Source organism: Bombus bifarius, unplaced genomic scaffold, assembly GCF_011952205.1.
Source record: "Bombus bifarius isolate JDL3187 unplaced genomic scaffold, Bbif_JDL3187 scf7180000007990, whole genome shotgun sequence".
NCBI lineage: Eukaryota > Metazoa > Arthropoda > Insecta > Hymenoptera > Apidae > Bombus > Bombus bifarius.
This window is the reverse complement of record NW_022884371.1, coordinates 787,223-803,558: the sequence shown is the minus strand read 5'-3', so window position 1 is coordinate 803,558 and position 16,336 is coordinate 787,223. Positions and strand designations below refer to the sequence as shown.

At 34.1% G+C, this 16,336-nt stretch overlaps 1 protein-coding gene and 1 long non-coding RNA gene across 3 annotated transcripts in view; both read right to left on the bottom strand.

Annotated features, from left to right (window-relative positions):
• Positions 1-382: 382 nt before the first annotated feature.
• On the bottom strand, positions 383-2,532 carry LOC117205373. Of its 2 annotated transcripts, none has more exons than XR_004487221.1 (3): positions 2,441-2,532; positions 1,870-2,033; positions 383-1,765 (listed from the first exon to the last, which is right to left on the bottom strand). It is a non-coding gene; the product is annotated as an uncharacterized LOC117205373 (long non-coding RNA). The 2 variants fall into 2 exon arrangements; XR_004487222.1 differs by lacking the exon at positions 2,441-2,532 and adding an exon at positions 2,106-2,434.
• Positions 2,533-7,039: 4,507 nt separating this feature from the next.
• The window catches only part of LOC117205334 (carbonic anhydrase 1), a 28,943-nt gene continuing 19,646 nt past the window's right edge, over positions 7,040-16,336 (bottom strand). Inside the window, exons 4-7 of the mRNA XM_033443635.1 lie at positions 14,799-14,894; positions 11,866-11,980; positions 10,935-11,113; positions 7,040-10,283 (exon numbers count right to left, since the gene is read on the bottom strand). Coding sequence (XP_033299526.1) covers positions 10,215-10,283; positions 10,935-11,113; positions 11,866-11,980; positions 14,799-14,894 — 459 coding nt within the window. The 3' untranslated portion in view covers positions 7,040-10,214. The remainder of the gene's footprint in view (positions 10,284-10,934; positions 11,114-11,865; positions 11,981-14,798; positions 14,895-16,336) is intronic.

Sequence of the window (16,336 nt, the reverse complement as noted above, 5' to 3'; positions counted from 1 at the left end):
TTATTGTTACCGTGTAGTTCCGTTACAAACAAATCGAGAAATAAATATATTGAGAAATATTTACGATACAATTGTGTCATTTTTATCGTTACTCGATTTTCATTACAGATACCAGAAACAGTTAATTAAAGCTATATTAACTCTTTGCACTCAGAATTATTTAATTTGATCGAATACAGCACATCTTTACTTTTGAAGACGACATCTTTTTGATAAAAAATGGAATTATAATCGTTCACAAATTTATTTGTACAATAATCTTCTCCACTTTTTTATTTCCTCAGCATTGAAAAAAGATCAGATACCAAGCTTTCACATTATCAATTATCAAAAAGATAAAAGTGCAAATTTTGTTGGAATAAGAATTACAAACATCTGTAAATTTAATTATACACGCAAATTATTATTTTAATTATAATTATACACGTACAAATATCCACATAATCAATTATTAAGAAGTTGTGCGATTAAATGTGTTTTTTCAAAACATCTTTTCAATTAATTTCTTATCTTACATTCGTATCTTGTATTCTTATAGTCTCCTAATATGTAATTTTATTTTCGAGAGTGTTGAGCGCCTTTGAAGGCTCTCTTCTAACAAGCATAACAGGAGAATATGAAACGCAGGCAACTTCATGACAACTTCTTTATTCAATTGTTCCCCTAGTAAGAAAATCGCAAGAGGAGGATAATAGGAGAACACGGAAAGCAAGAAGTTGTAGTTTAATTTCTCTGAACGATTATGTTTTCCTGGTGACTAAGATAGACGCGCAGTACTAGAAAAGTAGAAACAAAATGGCAGTACTAGATGATCTCTTGTATCATCCTATTCTCCTAGTAAGAGAATTCATTTTTCGACGCTTGAAGAACGTCGATGGAAGCTTCCTGGATGACAGAAGAGAATACAACAATCGATAAAATCATACGCAAAGTTATTAAAGATGTGTAAATATAAATGATTTGTTACATATGACACATATGTGTTAATATGTGTATAGTAAAATTAAAGAAGACACAAGTTTCTATGTTTCATTCGACGTTAACATTTTGATTAACTCCCACTCGAATGATAAAAAGGTATCGAAAATTGATGATTCAGAATTATATAATAATTTAAGGCAATGATTCCAAATCTGCGAACGTTTCATTTTATACTAAAAACCAAATGTGTTTGGAAAATATTTGTTAATAAAGATTAATAAGAATCGTGATAATTTATGATACGATCAATAACAATTTATAAATTAACAAATCTATAAACTATATTATAGGAATAATATAATATATACATGAATTCTAGTCCTTCTTCAACTGTATATGTATCCTTACGGAAACCGTCTATGGTCTCATTTAACGTCACGTTTATCCTGTCCTAAGCCAATGTTTTCAGCTGTCACTGCTCCGATGGTAGAAAAATGCTATTATCGGTTATCGATAATATACCGATGATGGACATAGATGTTTTTGTTTTATGCTTAGATGATGAATTATGACCATCATATGATGTGTCAAAATTATTATTAATAGCATTGATATTGACCAAGAATAAAATAGACCTTGCATAAATTACAAAAAAAATGTTCCATGACACGAGAAATACGTAGTTTCCCATACCATTTTAGTGTCACATGCGACATTATCGGTTCAGTATAGGATAAAATAGAGATCGATCTATATACGATACATCTCTCCAATTATCTGAAATAATGCCATCTATTGCTTCTTTCTCTCATTCATCCAGCCATTGAAGAATTTCTTCCAAAACCTGATAACAGTAAAGATAACAAAATATTTTAGAATTCTTGAATAAACACTACTTATAAATACATATATTTGCATAATTAAAAGTATGTAAAAATAATGAATTACCAATGTTATAATCCTCTGATTCAAGCGATCACACCCTTATTCAGTCACATCCGATTTAACGCATCGGACAAGTTGTTTATCTTTGAACGAAAATTAATTGTTTTTCCGCAACCTCGAAATTCCTTCATGTGTTGTGCCAAATAAAACTGAGAACTACTGAAAATCTAATAATACAATTAAATGTTAATGTAACAATCATTAAAATACAAGGTGGATTTTAAGATTTCACATAATACATTTTACTTGCGTTGCAAATCTAACGCGTATTTTCCCCGCGTTGCCTAATTCAACATGTCTTTCAGATATCTTTGCGCATACTCTGACATTATCTACCCAACAAGCATCCGCATTGTATCAGTGAATGAAATCCTATTGTGTATAATCATTATTTCAATTGACCACAACAAATAACAAAGAAATTTGGTACACTAGCAAAGATTACACTATGCAATTACAATATTTTCTCTATAATCATCCACCAATACGTTCCTGATAATTAATCGATCATCATTTCTATTACTGGGTACAGCCAAAGGAACAAGGATCCGGGGAACAAACCGATCGTTCGTACCCCGATCACGCAACTACGATGGAGGTTGTCCGCTCTGTCGTAGAATGTTAGAATAAATTGGTGGAAGTGATGATTTGATTCCAAAATCGCAAGGCAAGAGCTCCTGTACTGGGAAGGGTTATGGGAAAATGAACCGATCCTGGGTGTTTAGATCACGCCTCCTCGACGGTGGTTGTCCCCTTCGTCGTAAATAGATTGGACTGAAGAGGCATTTCGAATGTTGGGAACCAAATGAGATCTGTCCACTGCAAAATTATATGTATTTATTGCACTCCTGTATGTACGAGGCGCATAGGATGCTAAAAATGTAGATATGTCGCTTCTATGGAACAAAAAATGGGGGCCGGAATTTTTCCCAAACGTTATAAACTATGAGAAATAACTTTACGAAAATTATGTGGTTTATTCGGTTTGATAACAGAAATTAACAAAGGCAACAAAGATTAAATCTTTTAGTAGATTTCAAGAGTTTGTTTACATCCGGGAAAAACATGTCACAGCCAGGTTTGAACATGTTCTTGGGATAATATTTTCCCTTATTGCGTGTGTTTTGTTAAACCATAGAGGAAAGCACACTATGCTTTATTGTTAGACAAATTGAAGGTTATGTATATATATTTGTATATGTAGCAGCGAACATTCAATTTGCCCAGCAACTTTTCCAAAGCAATCAAATTATGAAACATTTATAGGTATAATAATAATATTTTATATATATTAACTACATATTTTTTGTTATATTCCCGTGATATAGTATGTCAACGACTATACATGAAATATTAATTCATTCCTGAGGCATCATAAAATACGTTATACTTCCGACGGGACAACTGGGTATAGAACCAGAAGAAAGCCGCAAGAAAATCGCATTCCACGTCGTTTCACGTGTCCGACCTTTTTCAATCAATTTCATTTCGAGAATCAACGATGAAGTTACTAACTCGACTGAAGTGTGGTACCAGTCTATGATTTTGCCACCATGTTCTCTGACTTGCGATCGATGTTCCAAATGGGTTAGGAAACGAACGTTTATATATTGTTCGAGCACGCAGATAAGAACGTACAGCGATCAGTAAGATTGTCCATGTGCACTTGAACTGGCTTTCGCGATTTGTATTTTCACTTCACTTTCATAAAATATTTTGTGTTTTGTGATTAGAAAGGCCCAAGCTAGATTTAAGATTTAGCGAGTATTGCACCCGAATAGAACAATTTTCAATATCAGATTATTTGTATCAATTCTTTATATTAAAATGCAGAACGCGACGTGCAAAGAAACCTCTATTCCGAACTAATGAATAAAGTACAGATAAAAAATGTTTACTAATAAAGATAATAAATACCTGCATCCGATATGTTCGTCTTAAGTTCTACGTAATACAACCGTCGTCTGTGTTGATTAGGATTTTTTCCCCGCGGCATGATTGAGCAACCAGAGGAACAAAAGTGTTCACGATTCACGATTAGATGTGACCAACCTTGTCATTGATATCGTTGTGGTCCGAGGAAAGTTATTATGAAGCCGCCATCATTAAATAGGAATCGCCGAATCCCGTGAAAGAAATGAAGATTGGAAGAAATCCGTAACAAAGTAAAGAATATTATAATTTGTTCTTTATGACAGAAAAAGAAGTAAACTACTCTTTTGTATCTTTCTTTTTTCTATCGAGTGATTGTTCATGAAAATATTGCTTTATCAAAACTACGAACTAATTATTATTTATTTACCATAGGATAAAGAAACATCCTATTCAGAATAAAAAAATATATAGCTAATATATTTCAAATATTATGATTATATGAATATTTATAAAATATAAAACATGACGTACTTTTTTTGTCTGTTAAACAGAGCTGGGCAATAAAAGAAATAGCGATCTGAAATTGATGATATCCTGCCATATCTGGAAATTTTCTCTGTGATTGAACAATAATCTGCACAAAAGAATTACACAAAATGTTAAAGTAATGTATAAAAGTAGTAAATTATATAAAAATAAAACAACAATCTACGTCAAATACGCACAAACGTGACTACCAAACGTCATTTCGCGACATCTAACAACTTCAGTCTCCGACATTAAACTGACATCTCACTCCACGGTTTGTCTAGCGAATAATGGTAACGAGGAATGAAAATAGCAGAGGCTGCTCTTCGATAAGTGGAGCGATACGAATACTAGTCGTCAGATTCCTGGAAAAAATATGTTTTTCTTAGCGATCTTATTATGTTTCAAACAAAGAAACATTACGATAGGCTAAACAGTGAGATACGCGTAAAAAGTAAACACACGTAAGTTAATATTTAGATCACTTTTGAAACATATGAATTTAAGACATAGATACCTGCGCTTATATGTCATAATTTTATTTGATTAAATAAAATTGACTGCTATATAAAGCTTAAAGATGACATGTATTTTAGATCGAAATAAAATGATGCCACTGGTCAGAAAATTTTAATAAAGAGAGAGAGAGAGAGAGAGAGGGAAAAAGAAGAGGTTATGTAAAGAGAAGAAGAAAACTAAATGAAGTGATTTTCAGAATGAATCAATGATCCGTATAAAAGAAACCACTAAGTATATTAATATAAAGCAAAATCGTTTAATCGCACTCAGAATAACTATCAAATTTTAGATATGAAAGGTCCAACTTGTTACATTAAATGCCTGAAGTAAATTAATATACATTATAAAAATATATTTCTAAATAATAGTTAACTAATGTACCAAATCATTATAATCAGTTGTATTTATGAATAATGTATAAATTAAATATCACAAAAATAATTATGAGAAAATAATTTACTCTTTCTAAAATATTTTTTGGAATTTTTAGAATATTTTATTTGAGATATACTAGTATATTATATGCTGTATATATATATATAGCATAATACATTATAATATATATGGTATACTATGTATGTAAGAGAGTAGCACAATTATTAATTATTATTATCATTACGTATTTAATAACAATTGTAACTTTTAACATGTAAAATGTATTTTTATTTTAAACAGAAATGTTTAGAACTACAGTAGAAAACAAATTAAACAGTTGCTGTAATTACATGGTTCAAGATCGTAACGTAACAAAGAATATCCAAATAGCCAGAGGTGGGTGATATTTACACTGAATGTACGGATGGAAAGTTATATTCGACAAATTTGATTGATATTTAAAAATCTGTGATACACGATGAGTCATTCTATAATTCTTATCGTAAGAGCTAAAGAAATTTGATAATCTCGGAGGAAAAACAGCACCCTCTCTTTCTGTCTCTTTTAAACATTCCGTTATTTAACTCTCGCTTTATCTTTTCTTCAAATGTTGCATTCCTTATGCACTCTGATTTTGTTTCTATTTGTTTCAGCCTTTACAATGTATCTTGAGTTGTTCCACTTGAGCCTTAATATTCATCTGAGATACTTATTCTGTATCACCTCCAGCCTGCATTGCTCTTTCCGATCCCATATCTCTGCTCTATACAGCGTGATGCTTTTAATTAGAGGTCAAATAACTTAATCCTTCTGTTGAAGTCGCCTCTGAATTTTCTTTGTTCAATTTCCAGACCTGTTCCATTGAGTGCAACAAAGACAGACTGTACGTGCGTTAATCAAAAGAGACGATAGTGTCCGACAAGGATGAGCTACACTGGTGGTGATAAAAAAGGAAGACGACAATGTGCAACAAGGATGTATAAGGGCATAGGCGTATTGAAATGCTCCTAGACGTATTGAGACGCACGTAGATACGTGGCGATGCGTAGAAACGCGCGCAAACAGCTGAAGATGTGTGGAAACGTGCCTGTACCTCGTCTGTGCCACTAGTATACTTAATCGATTGCGATGTATACGATACGAGAATGATGTACTCGAATTGTGTGGCACAAAAAATTATTGCATGTTATTCTGTACCTCGTTTGTGATTCTGTATGAAGATATGTCTATTATCATTGGCCACGGTCATATATGATCTATATGACCGTGATTATTAACCAAGGATAGAACGTGGTGTATGGGTTCATCCTATACCTAGTTTTTGGCATTATAATATAATCGTGAATCCCAGGATCGACCATTGAAACCGGTTTTCAGATGGATGCTTTCCTCACTGAATTAACGGTAGTAAGTCGTTGCATCTTGTTTCTTTTATTCTTCGTTACAGGAAATGCCTTCTGCCAACTTACCATAATTTTTATGTTCTAATCTTTTGTAATGATAAAATGTGACAAGTTATTTCTTTGAATATTATTCGTAAGGGCAATTGACCATAAAAGTAAATATAAATGAGATATATCATTAGCAGTCTGCAGATATTTACGCAAATTCATATTTTTATGAATATAATTAAAAAATGGTCATTTAGATAAAAGATTTCATCAACTAAATATGTATTGCAAAGAGTTCTTATCTTTGGCTATTTTATATATTTTTGCATGTTCAAATTTCTCAGAAATGCATAAAATTACGCAGTTCAATTATTAAGTACACAAAAGTAAATAAATGAAATGTATTATTTGCAATTCATTATAGATTCGTGTACCGGACCTATACAAATGGTTATATAAGGAATATATTAGGTTTCAAACAAACATTTAAACATGTTATCGCTGCGAGATCTCTCGCGACCCTTTATTACCATTTTTCTTACTTTTTCTTTTATCACAGTCGATGCTACGAAATACATATACAGATTGCTTCTCACGTGTTCAACAATAAATATAGGAAGGAAAGGAAAAAGAAAACTTAGATACAATCATCGTTACCAGAGAACGAACACGATGTTTTCCATTATCACGTTCGAAGTAAAATGTCCATTAACGTAAAATACACGTTTCAGGAGAAAACCAACAGTAAGAGGAGGAGTAAAACCTTCAGCATTCCAACTAGCATATTGAAAGCTGACACTTGTTACTCCGGTACGAAGAAAGCTCTTTACGATCTCTTATCGACGGTCACGCAAATATATTACAATAATCAAAACCGGGTTGAATAATATGTGAATCGGTAACTCGTGTAAACTTCTTTTACACCTCCATGCAAATGCTGCACCCATTATTTCCAGTATGATTGCAGTCATTTACAATGGCTACGAAAAGTATTTCCACACCATTGTATTTATTAGAATATTTATATATGAATTAATTAAATTTAAGTATATCAACATCTTTGAATCAATTTACATTATCAAATTCTACTTCTTTGACATTGTGACTATGGAAAAGAATTCCTAAGAATTCGTATAATATTTTTTTCGTCACTGTTTCTTCTACCTAGATTCACAATTTTACCAAATTTGAAGAAATTGACGTATTTATAATACAATATATTGCTATAATATATTGCATGATCCCATAGGTTGTTTCATACCTTCATATGACTACGAAAATCTGATATTACGAAAATGAAATGTAGAATCTGATAACAAAAGAGCTTCATTGAAAAATGAAGATATATGCAAATATTTGTTGTAACCACTGCGCTTCCTTTATGTGTGGTTACCCGATTTTGATTAGATAAAATGAAAGAAAGAAATATATATGTATATGAACGAGGCGTTGTCGTCACGACAAAAGCATCTGTTACAAAATAAAATTGCAATATGCAAAAATGATAATTCCATTGTTCTTCGCGTCTGTGATAATTGAGTGAAAAATACTCAATGATCTCAGACACGAAAGTTAATATGTATTAACAACATTATACAATTGTGTTACTTCACTTAGGTGATTAAAAAGGCACATAGGCGTGCATAGTCCGAGGCGTATCGAGCGGTTTTCTCTCTGTGCTTCGAAAAGTGACTTAGAAGGAAGATTACTATTATCGTGTGGGTAATGTAAAATGGCACCTCTGCCCACGCTCGTCTCTTCGTGTTTGAAAGCATCTCGAAAATACTTTGTTTAAATTTAATTATTTTGTTTAATTTTATAGAAGAATAATTCCACGTTTTTCCAACCCACAAGTTAATTTTGAGAAAAGATTGATACGCGTAATCAAACATTAGGCTAACGTTAGCTGCATTTTCACATTGATGGCCGATGACACTCGGCAGCCTCGGACATTTTAACAAACTATACAAACCGCAAACATCTATATTGAACGTCACACCCGTACATACGTGTAAAGATATTCGTACATAGTGTATATAATTATTTATACGCGAAACATAATCATCATACAGCATTCCATAAACAATGGTATCTGTCCGATTTACTATCAGATCCTTGGTGGATCGATCAATAGTGGACGGGCCTGTTCTAAAATCTTTGTAAAACGTTTTAAAAATTACGATTTAAAAAATTTCCTATAAACCGCTGAAATTTGAGTGAATCTTCCGTATTAGTGTGAATATATGTACGTATAGGCACGTTTCTCGTTTCTGAATCCGTTAAAACAAGCAGTCGCAAAAATTTTCAACTAAATATCTATAGTCTCTACTCTATGATACGGTTCAAGCGAAATCCTCCCGTTTCAACTACGATTTTTTAATTGCGCTTGGAATCGAAGTGAAATGCTCACGCATTGCTTTGTTCTTTCGCGATTATCGTCGAGATCATGAACAATCGTTAACACGTCTATCGTTCTATAGTATCCGATCATTCAAACAAGACACGCATGTATAACACTATTACACGTTCATCGAACGTTCTGTGTCATGGCGCCTTTGAAATGATTTCCAAATTTCACTCTTTACACGATTCTTTGTACATTCCTTTCTTACGACTCCAATGCTGTCCAACAGTTTCTCTTTTCTCACCATAGATCGCCGCTATGGTTCGTTCAAAGTTAATTAAACTAATTAAAACCCTGTTGCTTAATACAATACTTTATCTTCTTCTCCTTTTAATACCATAAGTAATATTTAACGATTGATTAAAAAAAATTTCATTTATCATTAACGATGGACAGCATTTTATTCAATCACTCGTCAATCATTCCGTTTATCCTACTTAATTCAACCTTATATACTAAAACTCCTCGAAGGACGTATCCAGAATATACAGGGTGTTAAAAAAGTGGCCGATATTTAGAAACTGATTGTAGACATTAAGACACGAAGGAAGTTCGTGTACAAAAATGTAGTTTGTGGCTTATTTTTCTAGTTATACGCCATTCGATATTACATCAGAAATACGCTAGTATATATAGTTGCTGTGGACCAACAAATCAACCGATGTACTTTTTCTTTCTGTCTCATCGACACTTCGTGTTTTCCAAACAAATGAAGGAAATCAAATATCACGGCAGAAATTCTATTATCGTTCGTTTTTTTATAACAAACACGAAGTATCAGTGAGAGATATATATAGGAAGAAATATAGCCTAATTTCCAGCGTAAAATTGAATTGTTTATACCTAGAAGAACAAACTTCAAGCAACAACAATTTGCAAATGAACCCTCTTCACTGCCTTGATGCCTACAATTACACCGTACAAATGTGTTTTCTTTAGCAGCTTGTATCTTTTAATCTTCATCCACCAGTTTGTCCATAAAAAATCTTCTCTTGTCCTTCGTCCTCTCTTCTTCCGACCACCATTCCGGAAATCCTCGACAGACAAAGAAGGCACTTCGTTCTCCCAGCGAGAAAGGTCCACGATACAGAATGAAGGTTGAACGGCGATGCAAGTTTGGCGACCATAGCGCGTCGAGTGGTCGCGGTCGCTCCATGGTCCACCATAATGGTGGACAACGCGGCTGGGTCGCTTCTTTCCCGTCGTTTTTCACCCGGCACCGGGTGATCTCGATGCGGCATCGCCGGTGAACCGGCTCAGAAGCTGCCACACTCGCGTAGCACGCGATTTCCGAGTGGCATCGGCGGACGGAAGTTGTTGATTACCTGAAACAAGCGGCACACAGGCGCCGGAATTAGGAAAACTGGGCCGTGATTCCGCCGATCGGGAATTCATTCTTTCGCGGTCGGACGTTGACGCGGCGCTACGGCTAAAAATAAAACGAGAGAGAAAAATGGAAGGAAAGGGTGTGCGATGTGTCGCCAAGACGGTGGATTTGTGAGGCGAGAGAAAGATTAATCGAACCGATGGAGAAGGTGTCCAGTGGGCGTTTTGTTCCACCTTGGTTGACGTCGATAGGAGTTTGTGATCAATTTTTAGAAATATTCTTCGTTCGTTTGTCGGGAGTCAGATTTAGTAAGTTTTGTCTTTTACACTGTGTAAAATCTCATTGAGTACGAGACATTCGATAGAGTTCGATGTCGATGCAAGATTCTGATGTATTAAATGTAGGTTTTATGAAAAATTGTAACATTCGATTAAAATTCAGCATCTATGCAAAATTCCAACGTAGCAAATATTTATGGCGATTGCAGGACTCCTGCAATTTTGACGTTGGGAAGCTCTAAAATGTTCGAAGGTTTCTACGAGTGGTATTCCATTTTCTCCTCAATTTATCCAACGTTGCTTATTTCATAATGTGCTTCGTAATGAATTAACAGTATAAAGAATGCAAACGTGAAACTGAATCCACTTACCGCTCCATGGTTCTCATGGCACGGGCACTCCTCCCCACGGGAGAATTTACGTAAGTTGCGGAAGATGTTTAACTGATGATGAGACACCTCGATGCACTTCTTGAAAAGAATCCAAGTGACGCTCTCGTTGCAGGGTGGCGTCGTCAACGAACCCAGATACGTCCAGTAGCCATTGTCATCTGGATCAGGAAACGGGAAGCACGAAATAAAATACGACGTTAATTAAAAAAATGAACGACTTGTAAAATGAAAAAAGTCGTAAAGTATTTCCAACGATAAGATCTGCCACCGTGATAAATGATGGACGCAGACGATAGAAAGCGCGCTCGTATGATGGATTGGTTCGCGTTTTTTGCGTTTGATATTTTAAACTGAATACTAATTTATTAATATGTAGAGTATCGAGCGCGAGAAAAATTACGTAACTTCATTAACGTAATGCTTTTTTTAAAAAATTACGCGATTCATTATTAAAACGATAATCTATATAGTGGACATGGCGATCGATCAAGAATATTTAAAATATTCCACACGTTGTCTCAAATAATTGTGTTTTCTCTTACGGAAGACGATAAATGAATTTTTAAAGACACCTTGGAAAGCTTGGTAAGCAAATTTCTATCGATTTTGAAAGGATCTGTCATGCGAAAGCTTCGTGTCTCGTTCGTAATTTCCAATTCCCTTTGTGTGACCAGGTTCGCGTGGCATAAACGATAGCATAAACGATAGCACTGCTTTAAAGAGTTAAGCGATCGTGATTGGAAAGTAGGATGAAAATTTTAAGAGTCCTATGCAATTAATGGGCGAGAGAAGAATAAGTTATTGGACGATTTTTGTTTGACATTGGTTAATGATGAATAATGGAGTTATGGTTGGTGAGTAATGGAGTTAGGCGAATATAAAATTGACGATATTTTGATAGAATACTCACCAGGAAGTAGCTTGCTGGGATCGATTGGATCCGCGATTTCTACGACTTCGTTCTTGTGCGAGACATATGGCAACAAACGAGCGATCTTCTCCATTTCCTCGTGTGTCTTTCCCACCTGCAATTACAACGTTGCACAACACACTCCGTCAGTACGATCATCAACCTTTAATCTCTATTGTATACATAAATATTCATATTCTTAACCGAGTCGTATGATGTATACTTTCAAAAACCGACAAAAGAAAAACCTACATGTACCACTCTTTAATCAATTTAAAACGAAAGAACATTTTAATGTACGATTCTGGAATTTGTAACGAACTGATTCGGAATCTGATTAATATTATTTCACTCTCACACGGAATTTCCATTATGCTAATATTCTCCAACAATTTCAAAAACGTAAAATCCATGTAATTTCTACTAAAAAAAAAAAAAAGCAGCGGACGCGTGAAAATTTTTTTGGTTAAAAAGTTCAACTTTCTTTTAAACGATCCATTCTTATTTCGAGTTAAATTATCGATTATCTTACACGAGTGCATCCTCATCCTAACTCATACACTGTTCTTTCAATGAAGTCAAAAGACGCCTAAATATTCATAGTGACGCAACGAGGAAAACTGCAGACATTATACGAAACACAGTTAACAGCTATTAGAATAGCCAACTGGTTTTATCAAGAACAAGTTGGACGATCGTCGCCTTCCTGTCTCTCGAATTTAATTAAAGGCAAAATGCCTTTGGAAGATGATGTTATCGGAAAAATGGCTGAACGAGGAAATGGAATTTGTATAGAGAAAATGTAGAAAAGAATATACATTCAGCCAGTATTAATGACCGTGCATTATCTAATGGTCGTCGAATGTTTATTGCTTAGTAATAATATATACGAAAATTACGGCCTCTCAAAGTCTGTTAATATAGACGTAGCAAGCTTAAAGATTAAGAATGCTTTTTTTTTTCGAGCGTAATATGCACTCTGATCGCGACGAAACGTATTACTACGCACCTATCTATCCTCGATTGCTCTAAAACGATTCACGCTTTACTCAATGCGCAAATGAAGAAACGTTCTTGTACTTGTGGAGCATATTAGAAAAGTTTCTACTGCGAACCTTTTTTAATTTATAGAACAATTTAATGAAACATTATCTGGGAATTATAGTAAAAGATAATATTAAACTTTCAAGGCCTTGGAGAAATATTTTCAATTTATAGATAAATTTAACGGAATATTTTCTTAAGATTACGATAGAAAGATTTTAAGTTTTTGATATGATATTGTCTTGGATATTGATACGAATGAAGTTAGATTTAGCCAAGAAAATGTTCTATTCTAAATTTATAAAATGCTACACAGGAAGTTAGTTACACAGGGCTACCGGCACGTAATCAGCTATAATAAATTTGAGCAACTTCCGTGCAACATTGGCGGCCGTAAATAATCTGTTTGGCCGGCACAAATTCGATGAAAATTTCCAGCAAACAACGACTACTATAAGCAATCGATTGCACAATGTCACTTTTCGAATTGCCTCGCGTTATAACGTTCCGCAAATATTCTAACAACGATTGCGCAATCGCTGCGCGTGGTTTTTATGTAAAAATAATTCCGATTGAATATCCAAATCTATTCGTACACTTCTTGCGCGACAAAACCTATCTCCATTCGCGGATCGTGCAAAGCGGAAGTCGCTAATTTAAAATCATTCGCTGCAATTCCTTTCAATGTTCCTTACCCATCTCGTCTCTCATTTATTTCATTTTAATTTTTATCTAAAATTCTCTAACGTTATTAATCCAAACGTGTTATATAAAAAAAAAAGAGTGGAACAATAAACTGCAAAATTTTAATTGCAAGCGGAAAATATTATAATAAAATTAGCGGATACCGGTAATTGAAAATCGCGTGCATGATTTCCATTCGTCCTTGGTGGCGCGATACCGTACTGATAACGAGAGAATTTCACTTCGTCTTTGAAATAACGGATAATGATTCGTTCTCGAAAGATTACGTAACGTGTCATCAAACAGATGATGAAGCAGACCGCGTCATTGTTACGGATTCTGCTTAGGAGGGCTTACGAGCTTATTTAGAAGCCCAGACGACTATAAATATGGATATGTTTCTATGAATACGGTTCTATGCACCCGTAGAAAAAACAGCATATAAACGGATTACGATCTTAAGAATCTGCCGTCGCGGCTTTGAAATATCGCTGACTTTGAGACAGGTATCACGATATATTCTAACTCTGTCTTGTTTAATAACTGCAACTCTAATAATAGATTTTAATCGCTCAAATTCTGCCTTTGATAGGGAACCTTTATTCCTCGTTACCGTTTGTTTCACTGGCTTATCGTATTTTTATTTTGTATGCAAGCCTCAATAGAAAATTAAACGTAGGAAAATGATAAAAATCGCATTAAGAAAGATCCCCTCCTTTATAATCATTCTATCGTGTAAGCTAGCACAGCGAGGAAATTGGCTTTGAATAGGCAAAATTTATAATCTCCCCTATCCTCGTAACCATTAATAATCAACTTACGCTACATTAAAAAAATCACTGTTAACTCGTAAATGACGAGAAATTCGTAACTTCATAATTATTTTTCCAAGAACTTCGTTAACTAATTATAGTTATGGATACTCGAATCTAATGTTACCTGTAAATGGCTACTTGTTTATAATCTTGTCATTTTCCTGCTCTCAATTTTCATCCATTTGGCAGTCGATAATAATTAAATTGGTAATTTGGCTTTTAAATTTGCATCCTATTCGTGTCGGGGAATAAACGAAGTTAACAGCTTAACGTAGGTGTAGATATAAATTAAATAGATCAACGTAGCAAAGATACTTAGAGATCTAGAAAATAGTATCTAAGAAAATAGAGTGTCTAGAAAATAGCATTCAGTGAAGAATGATTACTGACCTTGAGGAACACACCGAGGACCGCGAGGCCATCGGACGCCTTTGCAGCTTCCGCGAAGGTGTTGTATTTACTCGTGTTCCAATGCACCAGGTGCAACTGTAACATGAAAATAGCAAATAGAATACATCTAACAAAATAAATGATACTAGTATTTGTAATAATTTTTAGACAATGATATTTCTGTATCAAAATTTTATATCGCTGTTGTACACTTATTTCTTCTTTTCTTCTTTTTTTTTTTCTTAAGTTAGAAATTTAATCGATATCCTGTATTTTACATTTTATTCCAAACATTTTTTAGGAATCTTCGTCAACATCAACTGTAATTAAATGAAAATCAATCGTTTACAAATATGTAATACAACGACAAAAATCATGCGTCAGAGATTATTATGCAAATTTATTAAGCGTTGTGAATAAATTCGATATTGCAAAATCAACAAATGATCGATCTCCTGGAAGATTCTCATGCATCGTGTTCTAAGAAAAAACCAGTCTTCCGATATATTAACAATTTTCCTCGTGATGTTTACATCACAATCTTAGTAGACCACGCTAGTCTTAGTCTCGCTGAATATTTATGACTTGAAATCAGTATAAAAGGAAGATCACTAATGGAGTCATGCGATCGAGAAGAAAGCTACAAAGATAATGCTTTATGAATCATGGAATTCAGGCTGCTTTCGTGAATCGAGTTTCAGCGAAACTCGTGATGATTGTGGCAACATGTTTCTCAAATAATTCACAGATCATCATGTGGTTCTTGACGAAATAAGCTAACAGATAATTCACGGCGAAACTAACACATTTCGTGATCAAACATTACAAAATATGTTTTTGGAGAATTGAACTATTTATTTATGATATCTTAGTTGACCAATATTAATTTTAATTTTTAATCTTGTTATTTTGGTTTCTTTTCGTATCCTTAATATTGCTAACAAATTTAGTAACATTTAAAAAACCAAAAAGAAATTAAAATACAAGATTACAAATAAAAATGAAGGAATACAAATTTCGATCTTCTTTCTCTTCAATTTTTCCGTTTAATAAATTAATCGGTATTCTGTATACTCAAAAGGAAGTACATTGTCGTCGGTGCGCTCGAACCGCATCGAACATCGAAGTGAAGACGTGCACTGCAAACAAACGCGAGTCCCAAGCAAACATATTTCACACTACCGTTCGAGAATGCAATTGCAACCTCTTAACGTCGAAGCGACCACCGCGTGTTTTTCTCTAACAATTAATCACGAAAGAACTTCTCCGTTGCGCAATCGATGTCTAGTTCCTTGCTCCGTAACAACCGAAAGCATTTCTCATAAAGTTTAGGCTCACGAAGTTTGAACACATTTTCTTACGTAACTTTCTGTTCGTCATTTCCATACAAATGGCACGGACAATTATCTTAATTCTTTGGTTCTTTTGAAATAGAATAGGAACGTAAACAATGACATGGTACGTAACGTCCTACTAAAAATTTACTCTAAAAGAAAGAGAGGAAAAACTTAATTAATCCTTCGTAGGAAAAATTTCAC